We start from the raw sequence: 23,193 nt of genomic DNA on the forward strand, positions 1-23,193 counted from the left end.
GTAAAGGAGAGAAGACCACAACAAGAAAATAAATAAATAAATTAATTAAATAATAATAATAATAATAATAATAATAATAATAATAATAATAATAATAATAATAAGTGACAAGGATGCACTTAAAAATTGAAGATGAAGAATAACATTAGCTGCAACCAGTTCAGTTCCCACCACGATGTAACGAAAAAAAGCGCATTTTTTGTTTGTAAAATAACAACAATAACAACTTCAACAATCTCAACAAAAACAATTCCCTCCTCAAACAACAGAACGTTAGCAGCGATAAATAACAAGAGAAACATGCAGCTAGACAAGGTATTATTACTCTAGGAAAGCGTGTCATCCTTCGTCATGTACACGTACGTTTGTATTTATGTGGATGTGCCTACAAGAAAGGGAGTATCGACTCTATTTCCATCATGAGGAGCCTATGCGGGTAATTATACGGATGAAAGGATACCACAAAATAGAAAACGAAAAGGTGAAAATCAGCAACAAGATCAAAAAAAAAAAAAACAATAACAAAAATGCTCATCTACATTACGACTACGATACCTCTAGGTTTCTCTGAATCTTCTTTTTCACGTGCCAAGTGACTACGTGATCGAATTCTTTGTTTCTTCTCACCCGGACTCAGTGGAGAAGGTGTTCTACGACTGGGTTCAGCACGTAACACCTTTGGTTTAGGTTTTTCTGTAGTTTCTGTTGTTTCTGGAACAGGCTCTTCTTTTAATTCATGTTCCTCACTCCAAGTGCGAATATCGGCAAAGTGAATAGATACGGTGTACATATCAAGTAGCTCCTCATTGCGTCTCGGTGCAAATCTTTTTGCTAGACGGTGTACTACTTCCCGCAGTAACTCACGATCATTTGTACGTGGTTGAATATCTTCATATTCTTCCGTGACCCAAAATATACGCGGTATTGTACGACGAGTATCAATAGTAACTCGTCCAGTAACATAATCGTGTACAACGAGATCTTTATAAACAGTATCAAATATGTTCATTACGGTATCAATAAATTGTTCCGCAGATACAACACGGCCATACTTTGCCTCTCGGCGAACTTGAGCCGCTTTACATCTTGGTGCTTTTCGAAACATTGTTGTACCAACTTCACTACGAACTCGAACAATACCATTGCCTACAGCATAAAAGAACTCCATCGTTGCTTGAGAAAGACTATAACCTATGCGTTCTGCATATAATGCAACTTCACCACACTTGGTGATACCATATACTTCCTTAAGTAGTTGCACTTGAGCTGGTCCCATAACAGGAATAGAACTCAGTGGGATGTCAGCAACAAATTTCTTTAAAGATTCATGTGTTGGAAGATCATATTTCTTAGTGTGTATAATACCACCTGAAATAAGATTTTCTTTAGTTAAACTATGTTCTTTTTGGCCATCATTACATGCCATTTTGGCCATAACAGGAGTAGAAGACATACCACACCAAGCTCCTATTCGGAGTTGTTCTGCAAAAAGATCACTTAACATTTTCACCACTTCATCTTCTGATCGCATTTTCTGAGAGTCTTCACTAATTAAAGGAGAAATTTCTATTGATAGTTCTACTGGCCAACGTTCATCTGTTACTATAAACCTTGTAAAACTTCGCAAAAATTCTTTTATGCGTTGAAAAGTTTCAGGTGTTATATCCTGTAAATCTTCTTTATTGTTACTATCATTTAACATAAAGAATCGAAAGTGCAATACCTTTCCTAGAGGTTGAATAATTTGGTGATGCCGCATACGTTCAATTCGTTGACGTATATCTTCTTCTTTACGCAAAGGTGAGAAAACAATAGTCTTGTCTTTTGCCACAAGATTGGCTATAACATCCGGTGGAATAGTTTCCATAGTATGTAACGGAAGTTTCAGTTTAATTAAATCGACAGGTTCAAGATCCATATCAAGGTTGATATTTTTAAACTGCTCTTCCTCTTCTTCAGTTAACGCCAAACCAGTAAACTCCCTCTTCTTCTTTGGCCCGGAACGACGTAATAGCGGGGAATCAGAATGAAAGTACATAACTCTCGTAAGAAGTGAAGAGGAAGAGGAATACATCCACAAATCCCCTCGACGTAATCGGCCGCTGCCCACCACCACCGTCAGTATGGAGTTTCCATAGTGAGTGCAGGATCTAAAGAGTCCACCACACAGACTCATAATGGTCAGTGTAAATAACCCCAAGATGAATAATAAGAATAAGAAGAAAAAAGAATTCGATTCCTTTTTTTTCCCCTTTTTGTTCGTTTCTAATGGGAAAACACAATTAAAAAGAAAGGAAATAGAAGAAATGAAGAAAAAAGGAAATAGGATGAATTATAATAGTTAGATCGACAAGCACCCAGGGGGATTCACAACAGAGGTGTAAGAGAAAGGAAAAACAAGAAAAAAAAAAGAAATAAAAAATATAATACGATGGTACAAAGGTGAATTTAAGATACAATTTGAGATGAATCGAAAGCAGAATAAAAAGAAAAGGAAAACATGAATGATTTCCTCCATTATGGTGAATAATACGTACAGCATTAATTAGTGTACCTCATGTATTCATAATCGAAACAATACGGAGGAATCTGAATAAGCAGAAACACACAAAAAAAAACGAGGAAAGAATAACGACAGCAGCAACATACAGAAGAAAAGAGAGATAAATAAATACGAGACTCAAATGAAGCTCAAGAGTCTCTACAACCTAAAAAATAAAACTATTGAAATTCACTCATCATTCTTTTTTCTATACCAAAAGACGAACCCGTTTATTTTCCAATAACAATAATGAGGCATCTTCATGTTTCATTTTATTTTTCTCTTTTCTAGAGGAAGAAAATTGATCCTGAATATCTAACTCAAATGGCAGAATTCTATTCTTCGACAACAGTTGGCGCCGAGGAAGAGGCTGCAATTTTCCCAAACGGACTCCAGCAAGACGAAAATCATCAAATTTTTCCAAATGAGGTTGAAGTAACTGTAACGTTCCGTCCCAGAGTTTGGAAAAATCATTAGTAGGAGCTTCCAAAGTCAGATTATATTGGTGATTTTCGAATGATCGTCGCTTCAAATGCAGTGAAATACGTTGGGCAGACTCACGTCGTTTTAAAAGTGTATTGTGAGCCTCTGTAAGGCAATTAAGAACAATCTTCTGTAACTCCATATCACTTTTTAACTTTCGCCTAAAGGTAAACTCATGTCCGATAGTTTTTTGCGTACGATCCATTCTCAGACGATCTGCGCTACTAGTCGCCACACCAAGACCAGCTGAAAGATAAAACTTAAAGGTTTTATCAGTAAAAAGATATCTCAACTTATATTTTTGTCGTAAAATGGCACCACAAGTGCGAATACCTAAAGAAGCCAGAACGCTATCTTGAACAGGACCAATACCAGGTACCTTTCGCACTGGCAAGTCCTTCATAAAGGCGATAACCTCTTCACGTGTGCGTAGCTGGAGTTCGTGCTGCCCGTTAGGCTTATTATAGTTACTGGCGATCTTTGCGAGGGTCGCGGTGGGGGCGATACCGGCGCTTGCCGTCAACTGCGTCTCTGCAAAGACGCGGGCGCGGAACTCCTCGGCGATGTCTGCGGCGGTCCGTCCCCCGCGGCGGCCGCTGCTGCTGGTGGCCTGCAGGTGTGCGGCGACGTCCATTGTGAGCTCGTCGAGGCCGACGCTTGTGAAGTGCGGGTCGTAGGCGGCGGCGAGGCGGCGGACGGCGGCGGCCTCCGCGCGGATGGCGGGGAAGTCGGGCGGCACAACGACGAGCGCCGGGCAGAGCCGCCGGCCGACGAATCCCGGCATGCCGGAGCGCACCCCGTGGCGCCGGGCCGCGTAGTTCGTCGTGGACAACATCGCCGCGCTGCCAACACCGAGCGGCACGGACGCCAGCGCCGGGTTCTTCTTCATCTCCACCGCCGCGTAGAACATGTCCATGTCCACATGCACATAGTGGCCAAAGTGACGACCAGCCTCCAGCTCCTGTTCCAATTTATCCACTTCTTCAATAATAGATTTTTTTTCAGCCGATGGAAGAAGTCGGTATTCTTGGGCTTTTTTTAAAAGTTCGGTATTGCGTCGTTTTCGTTTTTCTTCCATTCTTTTTTCATTTTTATAGAAAGCAGAACCTTTGCTGCACTGTTCAATAATCGCATTTACACGAGCTTTGTTTACACCAGAAAGTCCAGCTTTGCTTACATCAAGCTGAATTTTGCCCGTTTGTTTGTTGGTTCCCTTTTTCTTTATTCTGGTTCCATGAACTATTGCTGCTGAAAGTATAGCTAAAGAGCGTCGCATTATTCATTGAAGAATAATAAATTACTCTTTACCCTCTTTTCGTTATCTTTTTTTTTGTTCTTTTTCTTAGTTTTCCCTTCCCTTGTTGTTTGCTATCTCTGCGATCATGTACGTATCAGGCACGCACTTACGGGTCTAGCGGTTTTTAAAAAAACCTTCCTCAAAGGCGTTTTAAGGTTGTGCAGACATTCAAAAATTAAAAAAAGAAGGATACAAAAACAGAGAAACGCAAAGTATTTGGTTCTGCTTAAAGAAACGATTAAAATACACTGCGAGGGAAATCCAATGAAAGAGAGAGAGAGAGAGAGAGAGAGAGAGAGAGAGAGAGAGAAATACTTGATGTAACTGTTCACTGCCCATATCTATCAATTTTTCTCGTAATATATGTACAAGTATACTCAAATCACTGCTTCTCTTGATTATGCTTCTAACAGCATGTTTCACGCAAAAATCGATAAAAAAAAAGATTCCCATCCATGACATACCTCAGGACCCTCCGGATGGATTGAACAATCCACTTGGTTGTTGCACAGCGCGCTGCAATTCGAGATTAATGGTTGCTAAGAGTTCTTTACGCATCTCTGCATAATACGCTGACATCTCACCCGTCTTATTTGTATAGGACAGTGACGACAACGCTACATCCGGTGCAAAATTCAAGACGTTATCGCCTGTCAAAGCCAGTCCTTCAAGCTGTGTAGTATCATCGAGCGGTAATACTTTATTAGATGAAGAGAAAACAGTTGATTCAATGCGGTTTAGAGCACCACAAAGAAAAATAATCTCCTTTGATTGCTATAGAAGTTTATTTCCTAACACAGAGTTTTTTAAACGGGCTGCTACTGCCTTTTCTCGCTCATTTATACACTCCAGACGAAGTCGTTCAACCTCTAATTCTAATTCCCTGAGTCTTACTACATCAGAGTTCTGCATTTGAATTCCTTCTTGTTTTTGTGATTCCAGGTTTTTGTTTAGCAGGCTGTTTTCTTTTGGCAACTCTGCCGGAAATGCTTGAGGGATCAAAGTTAAAGGTTCTGGTTCCTTTTATTCCATTCCCTTTTTTTCTTTCCGTTCGTTTATTTCAACAGACATAACAAGAGGCGTTTCACGTGCTGAATGATATTGCTGTAGCGAGACCGGTTCTTCCTCTGTTTGCACGGCTGCTGTACGGTAACGGGGATCCACCGTCTGAGACGCCACAGCCGTCATCTTTACAACGATCGTCTGCGTAGCGGTGTTTATCGTGTTATTTGTATTCACTGTATTTGTGCTAGCGTCTGTGCGCATCTGCCACCGCCGCTCAAGCACTGCCGCGGCCTTCCTCAAAAGATTCATCCGCTCCCGCTCTCGTTCCTCATTCTCCTTCTTTTTCTTTTTCATTCCTTTTGTTGTTACAACAACTCTTTCCACCTCTCTTACTTGTGCCTCCTCCTCCTCCTCTATCATTTGTACGTACTGCCAGGCGTCGTGCATCTCCGCTGCTGCGGCGAGTACCGCCTGTTCGTGTGCGTCGACTAGCGTTGCCCGATCGCCGCCCCACGCCCGTAAGAGCGCCGCCGACGTCTCGAGGGCTACGCCATGGAGGAGCAGCAGGAGGCGCTGAAGGCCGCGCTGGCGGGCCGCCCGGCGAAGACGCGTTCCGCCTCGGCGAGAAGTTGACTGGTGTCGGCGAGTTCGGCCCGCAGAGCCTCCTGCTGCTCCTGCAGTGCGAGAATGGTGGAGGCACACGTGGGCCGCCTGGAGCCGTCCCCCACCACAACCGGGCGGTCGTGCAAACACACCCAGGCCATCGGGAAGACTCTATAAGTGACGGTGGAAACACAAACACACCCACACACACCGCTTTTTTTGTTGTTCTTGAAAAGGAGAAGAAAAACGAAAAGGGAAATAAATATATACATATATAAAGAATAAAATTAATTGTATATAGTGTGTGGAGGCAAATCTACACTCTGAGTTTCCAGTATTATACATATGGTCTCCTCAAGTTATATATATATATATATATATATATATATATATAGACTTGAAAACATGAGGCACAAAAAAAACAAAAAAACGCAACATAACTCGGAAGTATAAGCAGAAAACAGATATAAAACAGGTGTTATCTTACAAATATATTTGTACAGTTCAAAGAATAAAGGAGGAAAGGAAGAGAGGTTAAATATTGCGGCAACTAACTCACTTTATCAGTATGACATCTTCAGCATCACTCTCTTCACACGGTTCGACTGATGCTGGTGGAGTTAGACAAATAACATCATCATCATCATCATCATCAATGAGCACACAATTATCACTCTTTTTATCAGAAAAATCACAAACCTCTACATCCGTAGAAGAATAGCTGCTAATACTATCACTAATACAACTTGATGTTTCCTCCCCTTCTTCCTCTCTTGCATGCTTTGTCCTTGGAATCAATACAGGTTTCCCCGATTCATCACGTTTACAGTATTGTGTTAGAGAAAGTTGAATACCACCACGGTGTTGCTTTTGTTGTGATTCATACTCATTTTTCATAATAATATCAGTTAACCGTACACCCAAGAGACGAATCATACTAAATTGGTTCATAATAGGCAATACCAACTCATCAACAGCTCGAGAGAGAACATGAATATCATCTGAATATTGTGGTAGATTTTTAGAAAATTGTTGAACCTGAAAATTTGTTCGCTTAATTTTCAAAACAACCTGTCGACATACCATTACTTCTTTGACAAGTGTTTTGTGTGAATCTTGAAGATTAGACTGTGCAATCTGTTGCAATTCTGACCCACTATAGAGTTTTGTAAAAGTACGCTCTTGTCCAACTGACTTTCGTTCCGCCTCTGTGGTTCGATCATTACTTTCATTAGTTCCAGCTTCCATCCAGCTCATCACACCAAGAGAAGATGCCAGAAGAAAGCGAAACATTTTCTCAGTTAAAATATAGCATAGCTCAACACGTCGCTCGTAAATATCGCCTAGGGTGTTAATTCCCAAACCTTGAAGAATACACTCTGTGGAACGACCAATACCAGGTACCTTTCGCACTGGCAAGTCCTTCATAAAGGCGATAACCTCTTCACGTGTGCGTAGCTGGAGTTCGTGCTGCCCGTTAGGCTTATTATAGTTACTGGCGATCTTTGCGAGGGTCGCGGTGGGGGCGATACCGGCGCTTGCCGTCAACTGCGTCTCTGCAAAGACGCGGGCGCGGAACTCCTCGGCGATGTCTGCGGCGGTCCGTCCCCCGCGGCGGCCGCTGCTGCTGGTGGCCTGCAGGTGTGCGGCGACGTCCATTGTGAGCTCGTCGAGGCCGACGCTTGTGAAGTGCGGGTCGTAGGCGGCGGCGAGGCGGCGGACGGCGGCGGCCTCCGCGCGGATGGCGGGAAGTCGGGCGGCACAACGACGAGCGCCGGGCAGAGCCGCCGGCCGACGAATCCCGGCATGCCGGAGCGCACCCCGTGGCGCCGGGCCGCGTAGTTCGTCGTGGACAACATCGCCGCGCTGCCAACACCGAGCGGCACGGACGCCAGCGCCGGGTTCTTCTTCATCTCCACCGCCGCGTAGAACATGTCCATGTCCACATGCACATAGTGGCCAAAGTGACGACCAGCCTCCAGCTCCTGTTCCAGTTGGTTGACCTTGGACTCCCAGTGTCTCCAGCGTGGGAGGTTCTTCTCGCCGCAGATGCATTGTTTAAACTCCGATGACTTTCGCTGCAGTTGTAGAATGTGTTTTTTCCGCATCTCTGCTTTACGTCGTTCGTTGGCGTAGAAGCTGGAACCTTTAGATAGTTCTTCAATAATAGCCTGCGTCTTGGCCTTGTCGACAGTTTCTAAACCAGGCTTGGTATTGTCAAACCCCATGTGAAACTCATACCCCACCATTGGGGCGGTGGTGGACGAATGTAAAATGGGTATAGATTCCGTTTTCGAATCTTCTTCCTTTAGATGCCTTTCGTCATTATCACTACTATCATCATTACGTACAGTCGTATTATTCACAAGGTCGCCCATAGAAAATATGTCTTGATTTTAATTACTGTTGTTATTTGTTCTTCTTTATTCTTTTTTTTATTTGATTCTTGTAATTGTTGAAATGACCTCTTTCTTTTCACCTCTCTCTCCTTATATATATATATATATATATATATATATATTTCTTCGTCCCTCTGTGTGTGTTTGTTCTTCTACACTCAAGACAGCTGTACACTTGGTGAGTCTTATAATGATTCACCTTCCATGCAAATGCCTCAGAGATTTACTCTTCTATGGGTTTACGCTAGTTCTGTAGACACCCTCAAAAACAAAGAACAACAATAGAAGCAAGAGAAAAGAAAAGATTGTACAAAAAAAAAATAAAGAAACGATAGCTAGTGCCATCATTAATCATCCACTTGTTAGGAAGAGTCAAGATTCTGAAGAAGAAGTTATTAAAAAGTCCCTTGCAGCGCTGAGGGAGAGAAGATACAAAAATAATAAAAAATCCCTCTTTTTTTTCCTATGAGTCTAAAACATAAGAATATTTATCATTGTTTCACAGATCTTCAGAGAGAGAGCCATAAAAGTCACGCCACAAAAAACAACAACAACACCAAATGGGTTATTTTCTTTCCCTTTTTAATTTTATATTTCGCTCTCTTGAGTTCTCTTTCAGAATTTCACAATACCTTTTTTAATTCTTTCTTAACCTGATGACAAAAGTTATCAAAGCTTCAGATTGTTTCCCAAAGCGAAACTAGGTGAGAGTAATGTGGTACGCGATGAGTAATTTGGCTTTAAGATAAACAAAAAAAAACATAAAGGACATATATATATATATATATGCATACAAGACCCTCGAAAAATAAAGATATAAAATGAAGAAGTCATCGAGTTTGAACATAAAGAAAACAAAAAAAAAAACAAAATAAAACATATGAGTGTTTGTGCTGGGAAGCTGTCAGTGGATCATCGATGAATACGTAAAACAGAAACAAACACACCTACACAGACATACCAAAAAAGAAAAAGAAAAAATGGATACAAAATGTAAATATATCCAATTTTCATTCACCTCAGTTCTTTATTTGTTTTCTTTTCTTTTAAAGACTTTCATCACATCATGCGTATGTATATGTCTATGTCTTGAGTAAAGTGAGCTTATCTTCTCATTTGACTTGCTCCTCTACATCCCACATCCCCCTTTTTTTATTTTCTTTTTACTTACTTACGCCTATAGCCTATTGAATAGTCTGCACTACAAACTACTATTTCCCACAAGTTATTTTCTACACCTTTTTTTTCCTTTCTTATTTTTTTTCTTTTAAATATTCTCTTTCTTCTTCTTTGTTTTTATTGCTTCTTGTTCCCATTGCTATCATCTTGGGTAGCAAAAGGCAGTACGTTTCTTCCTATCATCTTAATAAGAGAAAATGAGGAATTTCACCTCCATTCCCAACTATAGAGAACCACATAAATAAATCTGTGGTTTATTTTATTTCTTTGCTTTTTTTGTTCCTTCAAACGAAAAAAAAAGAAAGACAATCGGGCGTAATAAATGTTTATATTCATACATTCATTCATTCATAGATACAAACAAACAAATAAGCCCTATTTTTCTTTATTTATTACTGCAGTAAACCCCGTCATCAAGTATAATTTTTTTTTAGAGAAAACTGTTTTAGTGAGTTTTTGTGTTTCTGATGTGGCGCCATGCAACTTGAAGGGCATAGTTCTCTTCTAAGCCAATAAAAAAAACAAAACAAAAACTTAAGTACATACCTGAAAGCCACGTCATACACTATATATATATATATATATATATATATATATATATATAATGTATATTTACCAGGTCAAATAATAATTTGGATGAATGATAATTACCATCATAATATCATCACGTTATCACCAAATAAAAGAAAAAAAAAAAAACAAAGTAAGGAATAATTAAAAAGCAAAAAAAAAAACGAGAGAAAACAGAAATATCCTTGATGCTTATTTGATCGAAACAAACGATTATAGGGTAAACCCAAAGTATCAAAGCAAAATCATATATGATCTTTTTTTTCTATTATTTTATTTTTTATTTCAGAACCTTTTATTATAAGATTCCTTAATATAGTGTTTGTGCTGCAACGTTGAAGCTGAGGTCCTTCCCCATTTACTCACTCTCATTCACACAGGCAAACAGAGACAAATGGAAGAATATTGGATACATTGTGTCTATTTTGCTTGTGTTATTAATAATAAATAAAAATATTTGGGAATATGAATTGAAACGGAAAAATCCGGAATACAAACAAAGAAAGAAGAAAGAATGGTGCACAAAACCGAGGCTACTGTGTGCATATAAACAAATGAATAATATAAATAAACAAATATATATATATATATATATATATATTTATTTATTTATTTATATATACGTAGACTGATCATGTGTGTATGTGTATGCGAGCAACCAAGACATACAGACAAAGACATATACATATACATACAAATATATATAAAGAACAAAAAGGATAATAAATTAATAATGTAAATAAAACGCTATCAGCCGGTTTGGGATTCATTCATTGTTTCCTCTTTTTTTTCCTTCATTGTCTTCGGTTTCTTTCTCTCCCTCTTTTTTGCTTCTGTTTTTCTTTTTTTTTAATTTACTATATATATATATATATAAACAGCATTTTCTTCTTTTTTCAACATCCTCTCTTCCTACAGATATACGGACACTTTCTCCGTACAGACCGACCGACAGAGAAAGAAATAATGATCGAATTTACTTTGATACCTTAGGAGCTACAAAAAATTAAATCAAAGAACATCAGAAAGGCATACATAAATATAGAGTAGAATAAAAACAAACAAAGCAAAATAAATAAATAAATAAAAACAAGCAAATAAAAGGGGGAAAAACAAAAAAAAAGAGAGAATGAGAAACGGAAACAAAACAAAACAAAGGGAAGTTCTCTCCATCTATATACCTATCTCTCTTCACAGTGGTGTGAGTTGCTGCCTTTGCGGTGGATGTTGTACGTTACATTCACACAAGCGGAGGGGCGATGGGGCGAAACAGTCACTGCTGAGCCGCGAGGACAAATACGGCGAGTTCACATCCGAGCACGTCAGCGGCGGGGCATAATCCGAATGAACTGTACAAATACTATTATTGTTGATATTATTATTGTTGATCTTATTATTATTGTTAATCTTATTGAGATTATTATTCATACAATTCGTATTAATGCGGAATGCGGAACTGTCGGATTTACGCAGTGGAGTGGCCGGCAGTCCTGTGAGTGGTGAAATTGGCTGCAATCGCGGTGTGTTGTGCGGTGTGGCGATCACAACTGTGTGGCGCACGTCGTGGTGAAAACGACACGTACTGCCGCGATTGCAGCGGCCATCAACGTAGTGCCGACAGACATTCGGTTCCTTCCCACTGCGACTGCTTTTATTATTATTATTATTATTATTATTATTATTATTATTATTATTATTATTATTATTATTATTATTATTATTATTATTATTATCATTATTATTATTGTTATTATTGTTGTTATTGTTGTTATTAGTATCGGTGTTGTTGATATTACTGCTGCCGCTATCGCTGCTGTTGTTGTATGGATTGTGGGCGTACGTCCACACGTGTTCACCATTCGGCTTGCGGTACTGCCACACACTCTTGGATGAGCCGGAAAGTGGTGATTTTGTCTCCGTCATTGATTTCTTTCTCTGCAGGGTAATAATAATAATAATAATAATAATAATAATAATAATATATATATATATATATATATATATATATATATATATATATATATACTACGCGACTTGTGGGTTATACGTTCTTTGTCTTATGGTTGCTTGGAGTACTTCCCGTTCCTCTTACCCAAATGTTTTCTTTTCTTTCTTTATTTGAGTATTGCTTTACTTTTTTTTATCGTACTTATTACTCTTACTTTGTCACCAAAAAAAAAAAAAAAACAAAAAAAAAACAAGTAGAAAAAAATAAAATAAAATATCATAAAAGTAGTAAAAACCATAACTCATTGTTTTGATTATTATCTGCATTTGTTATCGCAATACGGATGGAATACAAATAAGAAACACAAAGCCAATACGAAGACAAGCCGAAAAAAAAAAAAAAACGCAAAACACGTAATACAAGACGTTGCTCTTGCTGGTAATCGAAACAACTGTGTTAGTAAAATTTTGAGGTCAGTTAAAGTAATGATCATAATTGTATTCAGTACTGAAAAATAGTTTCTTTCTTTTATTATATATATATATATATATATATATACATTACCCACATCGACAAAAGGAAGAAAAACAAGATAAAACAAAAACGTCCTATAACTATCATTACCACTTATCACTCCTGTCCAGAAAAGAAATATTAACAATAAACATACAGAAATGGAACTATTCAAGTTTGAAAACTTCCTCCAGCTTCTTTGCAACCCCTTCCTCCACGTTTGTTCCAATGACCTCCAAATGCGGTAGCAGCGCCTTTAATTTGGGGTTTGCATTGCCCATCACACACCCTTTTCCAGCCGCATCCAACACCTCTTTATCATTCATGCCATCACCAAAGACAATACAATTAGCCATTGTGAGTGTAGTGCCGTTGTGTGGTGGGAGTCGCTGCAGTAATGCCTCAGTCGCACTTCGCTTTGTTACACCCGCACCGCAAACATCAAGACAGTATAAAGAGGAAAAGACTACTTCTACTCGTGTTTGATATTTTTGCGAAATCTTTTCTTCCAATGCGTGCAGGCGTTCAGTGTTGTCAGAGCCGAATGCCAGTTTTCCAACGCCTTCAAGGGGATTATTAGGTGACATGGCTTTACTGGCATCACTCCCTTTTGCTTTTTCTTCTTCATTCTTTTGATGCTTTAGATATTCCTGATATTCCCGCACAAGTTCCTCTGGTTTTACCAATATATATTTCAATCCACTATTCTTGTAGTGTTCCAGTTCTTCATGCCAGTCGAGTGTACATTTCCACGCATCCCCTTGATAGATATTTATATTCACCTCTGCCTCATCTGGCGGGAGTATCTGCAGTAAATCACACACCACATCACACGCCACATCCCGCGCCAACACAAGATCCATCGGCGGCGTTCCTTTCTTTGTTGTTTCCAACTTTTTTTCTTTTTCTTTGCTTGGGCCAATCATATGTACACGGGCACCACCGGAAGTAACGAGATACCCCGGCCGCGGTAATTGCAGATTGTGAAGAATTGAGGCCACATCACTGTGAATGCGGCCGGTCGCCAACACCACAAACACACCGGCCTGCGAGAGTCGACAAAGTGTCGCACGTGTGCGGGGGGAGACAGTGCTGTCGGGAGAGAGAAGTGTACCATCGAGATCTGCCACAACCACGGCGTAGGGTAAGGACATTTGTAATAGAATTGTATGAATGTCTATGTGTATTTGTTTTTCATCTTTTATTTTGTAATAATAATAATAATAATAATAATAATATGGTAGTAGTGAGTGTGGATAGGGGAGAAGAATGAGAAGCAGCATAGTAAATGGAGAAGCAAAGTAAAAATTTCACCCATATATAAATATAGATATCTGTATGAATATTAGTTCTGGTTCTGGAGGAGGTAGAATAATGAAACAATCGTGAGAATAAAAATTACTAAAATAGACAATACAAAAAAGAAATTGCCAAAAGAGACGCAAAAAAAAAGGGAATAAAAAAAAGAAAGAAAAACCCGAAGAAATACACATTATATATATATATTATATGCTTGTATACCTCTCTTTCAAATCTATCTTTTCAAACCACAAACCACATACGGTAAATACTATGCGGAAAGAAAAAAAAAGCTAATAAAGTAGTAATTATTACACCACTACATGAGATCATACGTTGTAACCCAGCTAAATATAGCAACACAATTGAATATATATACATATAAATTTCTCTATCTCTAGCGTACGAAAAACAAAGTAGATAATGCAATATCAATGATAATCAAAAACCATGATGTTAACTGCATACCAAACCCTACTCCATATGCCGTAGTCCGAGGAAGGGTGGTATCCTCACAGTACCGCGATGAGTATATACCAGCAATAACTGCCCATGCGATAAGTTGAAAGAAAAAGATTGTACCAAATAACCCAAGTATTATTATGCGTAGTAGACGAAGATCACTATTTTTCACCAGTACTATAATACATCCTAATGCAGCAAATATCAAAATGAGCGCCATGCTCGAAAAAGCAGCTCCAACATTTAATCGTGCTTTAATCGGTGCACAATTAATAAAAGCGGTTCGATTTGTGTAGATAGTAGAGTCACAGTCCTCTTTATAACCCCAGTATGTGTAACATTCCCCACCAGTCACATCCACCTGTGAGAGAGGGGAAGAAACAACAGTTAGAACAAATGCCAGAATGGTTGTGAGAAGCATAACAAGAACACCTGTATCCATTTGTTCTGCAGAGTTCCATACCTTATCTACACAAGTTATGAAAAGTTTAAATATTTTGAGATCATCATAATAGTGAGAATCACTATGCTCCTTTTCCTCTTTTTTCCGGTTACCATCAATATTCTGCTTATTTTTATTGTTATTGACATTAACAGCCCCATCATCATCATCATCATCATCATCATCATCATAGACATCACCGCGGTGAGGACGTCTTTCTTCGTGTGCATCCGCTGTGTTATTCACATGCGGTGGACTCCGTGGTGAGTCTTCTGGCTTTGCCGTGCTTGACCACGTACTAGAAGAATGACGAGAGGAATGAGAAGGCATTGTTCCTCGTGTTGCTATTGCTATTGCTACAGGTTGCTCTTTTTGTTGTTTCTGTTGTTCTTCTCTTACTTGGGCGGCCATCATGGCTGCGAGCTCTCGCATATCTCTACTATGATCCACACTAGAACGTTTTCCACTATCCACATCCACAGATGTTGTAGAAAACTTGGGATCTGCAATAATTCCTGTTGGTGGCGGTGGTGATTCCACTGTTCCGATTCGTGCTCGTGTGGCGCTCATTGCCGCATTCGCCACGGAGTCTTTTGGTGTTTTTTCCACCAATGCCATGGGAACTTCTCTACGGACGGGTTTCTGCACTTCACTTCTACTCTCGGAGTTTTCAGAGGAGGTGTTAATATCATCAAAGAACCCCAACTTCCCTGGTTTGGCGGCCTTAATGCTGGTTTCACTGTTGGGATTCACGTACTTGGGATTGGGATTACTCAAAGTAGTAGTAGTAGTAGTGGTACTGGGACTGTTGGTGGTTTTTCGTGCACCACCGAACTGAATGGAGGGGAGTTGTGTGGGACGAACAGATGTTGTGGGTGGAATTTGTCCTTTTTGTTCTCTTTGCTGTTGATCTTCTATGTGTGTTTCGTGTGGGCGAACGGGGGACTCTTGTTGTAGTGGGATATGCGTTTCATGCGGGGGATCATCATCCTTATTGTTGCTATTGCTCTTCTTATTGGAATCCACATCTTCCTTTTCACTCATTTATCTTTCTCTCTCTCTCTCTCTATATATATATATATATATGGATAGAGGGAGAAGACAAAAGAGAAGTATAGGGTAAAAGAAATAGGTTCAAGAGGGACGTGAAGTGTCGTTCATACATATGCGTAAAGGGGAGAGGGAATAAGAAAAAAAATCACAACTACAATGAAAACAACAAGAAATGAATCACAAAGCATTTCTCCCCCCTGTTTTGCCTTTTCTTTTCTGTACTGCGCACTATCATCACCAAAGTGCGTTACTTGTCTACAACCAAACTAATACATACAAACATATATATATATATATATATATATATATATATATATCTAATAAATCATTTGAAGAAGAACTTCCATCATCATCAGACGTGTAAATGATAAGTTCGTCTCTATCACGAAAAGAGAGCGAGAATAAAGAAAGACAAATAGGGATGTTCACGCCAACCATATGAGGTGCAACTTTCACCTCTTCTTCCCTAATGCGAAAGTAACAGTAACAATAACAATAGAAGAAGGAGAAAAGAAAAAAATGCCAAAAATACATTTGTCTCCCTTTATTTCATTTGCAATAACAATCAAACAAAATTAAATTAAACCGCAAAGGCAAATATGGGCAAGGCAATGATCTTCACAATCCATGCAGTAAGAAGCAGTCCAAATCCCACACCGTAGGCTGTAGAGCGAGGGAGTAGCGGATCCTCACAGTAGCGGGAAGCGTATATACTAACCGTCATACACCAACATATCAATTCACATATTAAAGCAGCTCCGGATACGCCAACAATATACCATTTCAATGGAGAAACCACCATTGAAGATAACTGTTGCTTTTGCTCTTGTTGGTTAACTTCTTCACCATTAGAAGTACCATTTACGGCATACTTCCTTTTTCGTGATTCCACACGATAAATCATTAACGCCTTTAAATTGAAGAACAGCAGCGTACTCATAAGAAGAACCGCAAGTATAGAGAATGCAGCTCCAGCTTGCAATCGCTGTTTTATCTTGGAACACGCAATTAACTCTGTGCGGATTGTATAGCTAACAGTGTCACAGGCCGCCTTATAACCCCAATAGGTATAACAGGCACCACCAACAACATCTAACTGTGAAAGTGCTGTTGCAAGAATCATAAAAAACCAGTTAACAAAGGAAACTATGAAAAACATAGAGAATACAAATTTACTATTAAAAGCAGAGAAAAATCCATGGACCTTACCCATTACAGGTGCTACAGGGTTTTTCTTTTCCTTTTTTGCCTTTGTTTTATCCTTTTTTACCGCACCACATGCGGACGTATTGTTGCGATTGGAATTTGTTGTTGTTGTTGTAACGGGACGCGTTGATTCACCCCGTTGTTCGCGTCCAGCACCGCGATTTCCTTCATTCTCTGAGATCTCTGATAAACTCTCATTATAATCATCATCATCAGCACGTGGGGAGTATTGTTGTTGTTGTTGTTGTCTGCGTGCGTGTGGGGCTTCATTCCCTTGTTGTACTCCACTTGCATTGGTGCTATTTTTCTTTTCAAACATCTTGTTGAAACCCTTGAGCATTTTGAAGAGAAGTGTATTTCACGTTCGCTTCCTACCCCACGTTTTATATCTACGCAAATATATTGCTCTGTGATACTGAGTGCCGTGGGGGCTTTGAGCTATTACTATCTTTTTTTTATTCTATTTTGATTGCCCACCTGCAACAAACGATTATGTTAAAAAGAAGAAGGAAAAAAATATATATGTAAATACAGGAAACAACAACAACAAAAAAAAACAACGGTTTGCTAGTGATTCTCATGAAAAATATCAAGTTATATATGGACATATGGGTGTGCATATTCTTTTAAACACAACGATTTTGTTTTAGTGTTATTATCTGTTTTTTGCCCTGATAAGACTATAGATAAAGCAACTTTCATGACGCCTTCTATGTCTTTAGTTTCAATGGGCTATAACAGATCACTAGAAAATAAACCGTAAATGATAACTTGCTCTCTTTGATTAAATATTTAACAAATACAGAAAAAAAAAAACAACAACAACGAGAAAGTAAAAAAAAGTAAACAAAATGTGCAAGTGCATATGTATACGTACACATGAATTTATGTATATATAACAATAATAATATTATTATATGCATCAACACGAGTTGGGTATGTTAAATAAATAACCCAATGACATCCTTTCGTTTTTGTTTTCAAAGCCCAAACACCTCCCGTAATTTCTTTGCCACACCATCATCTTTATTAGTTCCAATAACCTCGAAATTCGGCAGTGCCTCTTTAAGCCTTGCTTGTCCATTCTGCATAATACACCCTTTACCCGCTTCTGCCAGCATTTGATAATCATTCATGCCATCACCAAAGGCAATGATATCAGATATATTTACATTAAGCAGCGAGGCGACATGCTTCATGGCACTCCCCTTATGTACACCAGGTGGCACAAAGTCCAATATCGTTGGTCGTGAGAAACTATACTCACCGAATCCCTTAAAGCGTTTCTCTAGTACACTCTCCACCCGCATTAGTGTTTCATGTTCTCCAACAAAGAAGACTTCATGTACGCCATCGCTTGGATATATGTGGAGATCCGGTACAACTTTGTAGCAAAAACCAGAACCGGCGTAGGCATCCAACATAACCTCAATACCGAGATTCGTCACCCACTCATCGTGACGATAAATATTGGTTGAAAAGAGTGGGGGTGACTTCTTGGCGTCTGCGTCTGTACTGGTATTGTCCTTATTCCCATTATTATTATTATTATTATTATTATTATTATTATTATTATTATTATTATTATTATTATTATTATCAAGTTTTATTTGGACCAACTCTTTCACAACGTCGGGGTCAAGATCATGTGAGGCGACCACCCGTCGCTCTGGATCGTGAATGCGAGCCCCATTGGAAGTGATGATGTAATCACCCTTCAGACCACAGGTCTCAACGGTGTGCAGTACATCTGGAAAGGGACGTCCAGTGGCGAGAATAACGGGAATTCCTTTTTCTTTTAGGAGTTGCAGGGTTTCAAAGGTGTATGCGGAGATCTTGTGATGCTCATTCAGAAGCGTACCGTCAAGGTCTGTTATCACCGCTCGAAATGACATGTGTGGAAGGTAGGATGATATGGCTTGTTTGGCGTCGAGTGCGATTTGGCTACAGACGGGTAAAAGTTTCACTACGCGAATAAGAGGAAATTTAATTATGTAAAAATAATAATCCTATCAATTATTTATGGAATTGCCATTATTATTATTATTATTATTATTATTATTATTATTATTAGTAGTAGTAGTAGTAGTAGTAGCATCATAAGAAGAAAGAATAGAGCAACATAGGTATGTATACACACAAACGTACGTATAACGATATCAAGAAATACAACAAGAGAAAGCAAAAATAGACAGATAAAAGAAAAGGTTAATAATATTATATAGCTACATAAACTACGGCCCATACTCGTGTAGGTTACCCTGCTGAAAAACAACGCCAGAAGCAACAAAAGAAAATAAACAAAAAAAAAAGATAGTGAAAAGCAAAAAACCGAAACAAAAATAAAACAACAATAAAAAAAGACAGGATGAAAAAAGCACAGCAGAAAAACTGTCGCACAATTCACACTATTATTTGCCCTACATCTCTTCTAGAGAACACATGAAACAGAAGGGGAAAATGCTACCACTTACCCCCCTCAAACAATTCACACAAATTCGCATACACGTCGTATAAAGAAGGTTGCATCATGTGCTCATATTATCAAACGTTACACATTAAAAAAAAACCTGCAGAGATTATTTTTCATTCTGTTTAAAAAAAAGTATATAGATACAGACAGAGAGAGGGAGAGAGTCACACCTTGGAAGGGGGAGACATTCACAAAACCTACACCCATACTCACACCTACATCTCTCGATTCCCATTTTTCCTCGTTTCTCTTCCTTATTCCTTGTCATCTGTTTCACTTTGCTTCTCTGCAGTTCCTACGTCTATGCCTTTACTCCACATTCCATTATTATAGCTGGAAAGAGGTGGAAGGGCAGAGGGACGAATGAGCATTTTCCGCACCAGCCACAGGGCGTGAAAGATCCTATACCGCCGTGTGACATCTAAATACTCCACACCGCTTGTTGTCCCGCCCGTTCCGCCTCTTCTGCCAATCATGCGCTCTGCCATGTGTGCGTGTCGGCCGCGCCAAAGCAGCATTCCCTCTTCCAGCGCCACCAACGCATCCAGCAAAGCCGCCGCATGCACACAATTGTCCTCGCTGCGATACGACAAAACAAAAAGAGCCCCCCGCACGGCGCGGGTGAACTTCTCGCGGGCCTCATCGTCCGGCAGCACCACACCGTCCGTCCACGCCGCGGGGTCCATCAGCAGGGATGCCATACTCGCCACTGCCGCGTCCACCAGCCGCTCACTCTTCGCCTCCCCGCGGCGGGCCCTGGCGATGCCGTACTGCTGCTCCTCCTGCACCCGGCGGGTGGTGCGGAGATACACCTCGACAAAGTCCGGGGGGACGGCGACGGAGGCGAAGAGGTCCAGCACCAGCGAGGACAGACTCGGCTCCAACGCTTCCCGCTCCAACACTTGCTGCTCCTCCTCGCGGAGGTACGAGAAGACAGAGGCATCGTTGACGAGGCAGCGGGTGGCGTTGGGAACCCCCAAGATCTGCTCCAGCGTGCGAAAGGCAACGGATTGGAATCCAGAAGCGGGTACGAGGTAATCACGAAATTCAAGAAATTCGGAAGGATGCATCGTTTCCAAAATACCAAATGCTCCTACCGAATGATGAAATATAGCCTCTGCACGGTTAATATACCGAATGGCTTTTTGCATTATCCGTGGTGTATTTGTTAAATCCAATAGGGAAATATTTTTTAGACACTCACGAGATATACGCAAATCTTCAATCATTAATTTAAACCAAAGTTCGAATACCTGATGAGTTATAATAAAAGTAAGTTCTTCATGATGTATCAATCCTCTTCCACCTGGTTTACAGCTTGCCACACCATCCTGAAGCTGTGTAAGAACATCAATTCCAAGGTATGAGGAGTAATGAGTGGGTTCATTCTTTAGTGTGAGAAAATCACTTTCCGTTGTAACAAATCCAAGAATAGAAGCACTTCCTGTATCTTCAAAAGTCATTGTACTTTCTTCTTCTCCCATTGTAGGTGTTCGTTTTTGTTGATTTAAACTCGTACGGCTTCGGTCGCTGCGTTCAAAAGAATCTGCTCCTGTAGGGTTAAAAAATGGACAACCACTCATATTTTTTCAAAATTTGTTTGTATTCAATATTATATAAAGTATGCCTATATTCTACCCTTGAGAAAACTCTTTTTCTAATTTTATTTTCATAAACACATCAATCATTAAAAAGAGACAAACACCATAAAGATATGTATGTGTATGGGAGAGAGAGAGAGAGAAAGAACGAAAAAGAGTGAGTAAAAGGGAGAAGGGTATTCATTATGGAGCGAGTATAAATGTTTTCTAGAGAGATAGAATATATACAATGGGTAATTTATCTAATTGAAAAGACAATGTTTCCCTCGCCATGTGCTGTTCATTGATCTACCAGAGTAAAAGTAGAATAGAAGTACGAAAAAAAAAAACGAAGAAAATAATAATAAAAAAAGAAACAAACACAAAGTCAAAAGAAAAACACACAGGCGAAGTAGTGAAAGAGAACCACTACATTACTAATAATGTCTATTGCTACCATTTACTACCACTATCACTATTCGTCAAATAACTTCTTTTTACAGCGATATTGTAGCCTATACCCAACACACACACAGACACAATTTTACTTACACCCAAATTCGTACATCCATATATTTATATTAAAGATCGTCTTCCCACATTTCTTTCCTTTCTGACGAAAACCACCACTTATCAAGAAAAAAACACATACACGAAAACAAGTTTAAAATAAAGTACTAGTAAAAAAAAAAGAAATCAAATGTAGAAAATTTAAATAAAGCACCAACATCATAGCGGATGTTCTCTACATAACAAAAAATAAAGATATAAAATAAAATAAAATAAAATAGAAAAAGTATCCATGTTTTAAAGTGAAACAGAGACTTCACCAACAAAAGTATCAGCTTTAGGTACAGTAACACGATTTATTTTCTTTTTCGGTGCATTTTTTTTTGTTTTAGCGGCTCCTTTTTTAGATTTTTTGTTTTTCGGCTTTCGTGGGGTCTGTTTACGCCTATTTTTTACTGGTGAATTTTTTGAATCGTTCACCTTCTCTGCTTCTGCACCATCTGCAGATAAAGAGCTTAATGAATTTTCGGAATCTCTGGGAGAAGAAGGAGGAGGAGTCGATTTCATTTCAACAACAGCAGGAGTTGGTTTTACAGTAATAGTTTCGGATGTTGAATTCATTGTATTTTCATTCTCAGGAGCAGCGGGTGATTCAACCACAACGGCATTCACATCATCCAGCTCCTCTGCAAGATCCACGTGATCGGTTTCCCCTGGAGTGTGTTCATCTTCCAAGTCAACACAAAGTGGCTCTTCTTCTTCTGTTGTATTTAACTCTTCTCCCACTTTTCCCACAACTCTCTCCTCTTTTCTTTGCCTATTCAGTGCCCGTCGATAAAATGTTGCCTGTATCACGAGTTGAAAAACGACTGTGTTGCTGCGATTCATTTCACGCCGCACTTTACCAGACGAGACGGCGGGATTCCCATTCACAGACACAACACGAACAGCCCGGGATGAAGGAAGTGTAGTGTGGCTGAGAAAATGACCGGCCACCACCGAGTCGGCGAGGAGTTCCGCTGGTAGTGGATTGAGATAAACGGAGGATTTGCGTTGATGGACGTCTAACTTCCACGGCTCATCTAAGGAAGAGCGGGTGACTGTAAGTGTAGCCCATGGATCCATACGGTTGTTGTTATTGGTGCTAATAGTATTATTACTACTAATACTACTACTACTGCTACTTTTACGTCTACTACTAAGGCATTCTGTTAGAGTGAAACTTAGGAGCGTGGAGGGTCGCTCTAGCCATATTCGGCAGAGAGAAAACATCAAAGTCTTTTTTTTGTTTGTTTCTTTGTTTTTAAGGCTCTCTATGGTAAAAAAAAAATATATATATATATATATATATTAGGTCTACGTATCGTTGTCGTCCTTTAGTTGACTTCGATACGTTTTTTTTTCTTTTTCTTTTAAAAAGAAAAACCCTATTGGACTCTATTGGTATTTTGAAATTTACTTTTATTTTAGACTCTGTAAGACACGTGAATTAAAACATATATTAAAGAAAAAAAAAAAAGGAAAAACAAAAAGAAAAACAAAAGAGAAACCGTACAAGCTCATACTCAAGAGAATTAAAAAAAAGTTTCAACAAAATGTTTTTATTCATACGGATTTATTTTAAATCAT

At 39.3% G+C, this 23,193-nt stretch overlaps 12 protein-coding genes across 12 annotated transcripts; all 12 read right to left on the reverse strand.

Annotated features, from left to right (window-relative positions):
* Nucleotides 1-535: 535 nt before the first annotated feature.
* Nucleotides 536-2,176, reverse strand: LSM04_006637 (UmuC domain; the record flags this gene model as incomplete). Its single annotated transcript, XM_067335099.1, has 1 exon — nt 536-2,176. One exon carries the CDS (start codon nt 2,174-2,176, stop codon nt 536-538), a length of 1,641 nt encoding a protein of 546 aa, XP_067193949.1.
* A 574-nt stretch (nt 2,177-2,750) lies between these two features.
* Nucleotides 2,751-4,301, reverse strand: LSM04_009665 (UmuC domain; the record flags this gene model as incomplete). The annotated part of the gene is made up of 1 exon (XM_067335100.1): nt 2,751-4,301. One exon carries the CDS (start codon nt 4,299-4,301, stop codon nt 2,751-2,753), a length of 1,551 nt encoding a protein of 516 aa, XP_067194012.1.
* Nucleotides 4,302-4,787: 486 nt separating this feature from the next.
* LSM04_009312 (uncharacterized protein) lies at nt 4,788-5,234 on the reverse strand (the record flags this gene model as incomplete). Its single annotated transcript, XM_067335101.1, has 2 exons — nt 4,788-4,987; nt 5,135-5,234. 2 exons carry the CDS (start codon nt 5,232-5,234, stop codon nt 4,788-4,790), a joined length of 300 nt encoding a protein of 99 aa, XP_067194004.1.
* Nucleotides 5,235-5,345: 111 nt separating this feature from the next.
* Nucleotides 5,346-6,091, reverse strand: LSM04_004746 (uncharacterized protein; the record flags this gene model as incomplete). Its single annotated transcript, XM_067335102.1, has 2 exons — nt 5,346-5,864; nt 5,936-6,091. 2 exons carry the CDS (start codon nt 6,089-6,091, stop codon nt 5,346-5,348), a joined length of 675 nt encoding a protein of 224 aa, XP_067193904.1.
* Nucleotides 6,092-6,485: 394 nt separating this feature from the next.
* Nucleotides 6,486-8,308, reverse strand: LSM04_007331 (DNA polymerase; the record flags this gene model as incomplete). Its single annotated transcript, XM_067335103.1, has 2 exons — nt 6,486-7,796; nt 7,850-8,308. 2 exons carry the CDS (start codon nt 8,306-8,308, stop codon nt 6,486-6,488), a joined length of 1,770 nt encoding a protein of 589 aa, XP_067193968.1.
* Nucleotides 8,309-11,269: 2,961 nt separating this feature from the next.
* Nucleotides 11,270-12,001, reverse strand: LSM04_000386 (zinc finger protein; the record flags this gene model as incomplete). The annotated part of the gene is made up of 1 exon (XM_067335104.1): nt 11,270-12,001. The coding sequence occupies one exon, from the start codon at nt 11,999-12,001 to the stop codon at nt 11,270-11,272; it is 732 nt and encodes a 243-aa protein (XP_067193826.1).
* Nucleotides 12,002-12,706: 705 nt separating this feature from the next.
* Nucleotides 12,707-13,693, reverse strand: LSM04_001568 (uncharacterized protein; the record flags this gene model as incomplete). Its single annotated transcript, XM_067335105.1, has 1 exon — nt 12,707-13,693. One exon carries the CDS (start codon nt 13,691-13,693, stop codon nt 12,707-12,709), a length of 987 nt encoding a protein of 328 aa, XP_067193854.1.
* A 542-nt stretch (nt 13,694-14,235) lies between these two features.
* On the reverse strand, nt 14,236-15,786 carry LSM04_009711 (Amastin surface glycoprotein; the record flags this gene model as incomplete). Its single annotated transcript, XM_067335106.1, has 1 exon — nt 14,236-15,786. One exon carries the CDS (start codon nt 15,784-15,786, stop codon nt 14,236-14,238), a length of 1,551 nt encoding a protein of 516 aa, XP_067194013.1.
* Nucleotides 15,787-16,375: 589 nt separating this feature from the next.
* On the reverse strand, nt 16,376-17,341 carry LSM04_007986 (Amastin surface glycoprotein; the record flags this gene model as incomplete). Its single annotated transcript, XM_067335107.1, has 1 exon — nt 16,376-17,341. One exon carries the CDS (start codon nt 17,339-17,341, stop codon nt 16,376-16,378), a length of 966 nt encoding a protein of 321 aa, XP_067193976.1.
* A 640-nt stretch (nt 17,342-17,981) lies between these two features.
* LSM04_006351 (uncharacterized protein) lies at nt 17,982-18,896 on the reverse strand (the record flags this gene model as incomplete). The annotated part of the gene is made up of 1 exon (XM_067335108.1): nt 17,982-18,896. One exon carries the CDS (start codon nt 18,894-18,896, stop codon nt 17,982-17,984), a length of 915 nt encoding a protein of 304 aa, XP_067193943.1.
* An 832-nt stretch (nt 18,897-19,728) lies between these two features.
* On the reverse strand, nt 19,729-21,057 carry LSM04_005891 (Tryptophan 2; the record flags this gene model as incomplete). The annotated part of the gene is made up of 1 exon (XM_067335110.1): nt 19,729-21,057. One exon carries the CDS (start codon nt 21,055-21,057, stop codon nt 19,729-19,731), a length of 1,329 nt encoding a protein of 442 aa, XP_067193930.1.
* An 804-nt stretch (nt 21,058-21,861) lies between these two features.
* On the reverse strand, nt 21,862-22,836 carry LSM04_002896 (uncharacterized protein; the record flags this gene model as incomplete). Its single annotated transcript, XM_067335111.1, has 1 exon — nt 21,862-22,836. The coding sequence occupies one exon, from the start codon at nt 22,834-22,836 to the stop codon at nt 21,862-21,864; it is 975 nt and encodes a 324-aa protein (XP_067193877.1).
* Between the last annotated feature and the right edge of the window lie 357 nt (nt 22,837-23,193).

Source organism: Trypanosoma melophagium (assembly GCF_022059095.1).
Source record: "Trypanosoma melophagium isolate St. Kilda chromosome Unknown ctg14segment1, whole genome shotgun sequence".
NCBI classification, from domain to species: domain Eukaryota; phylum Euglenozoa; class Kinetoplastea; order Trypanosomatida; family Trypanosomatidae; genus Trypanosoma; species Trypanosoma melophagium.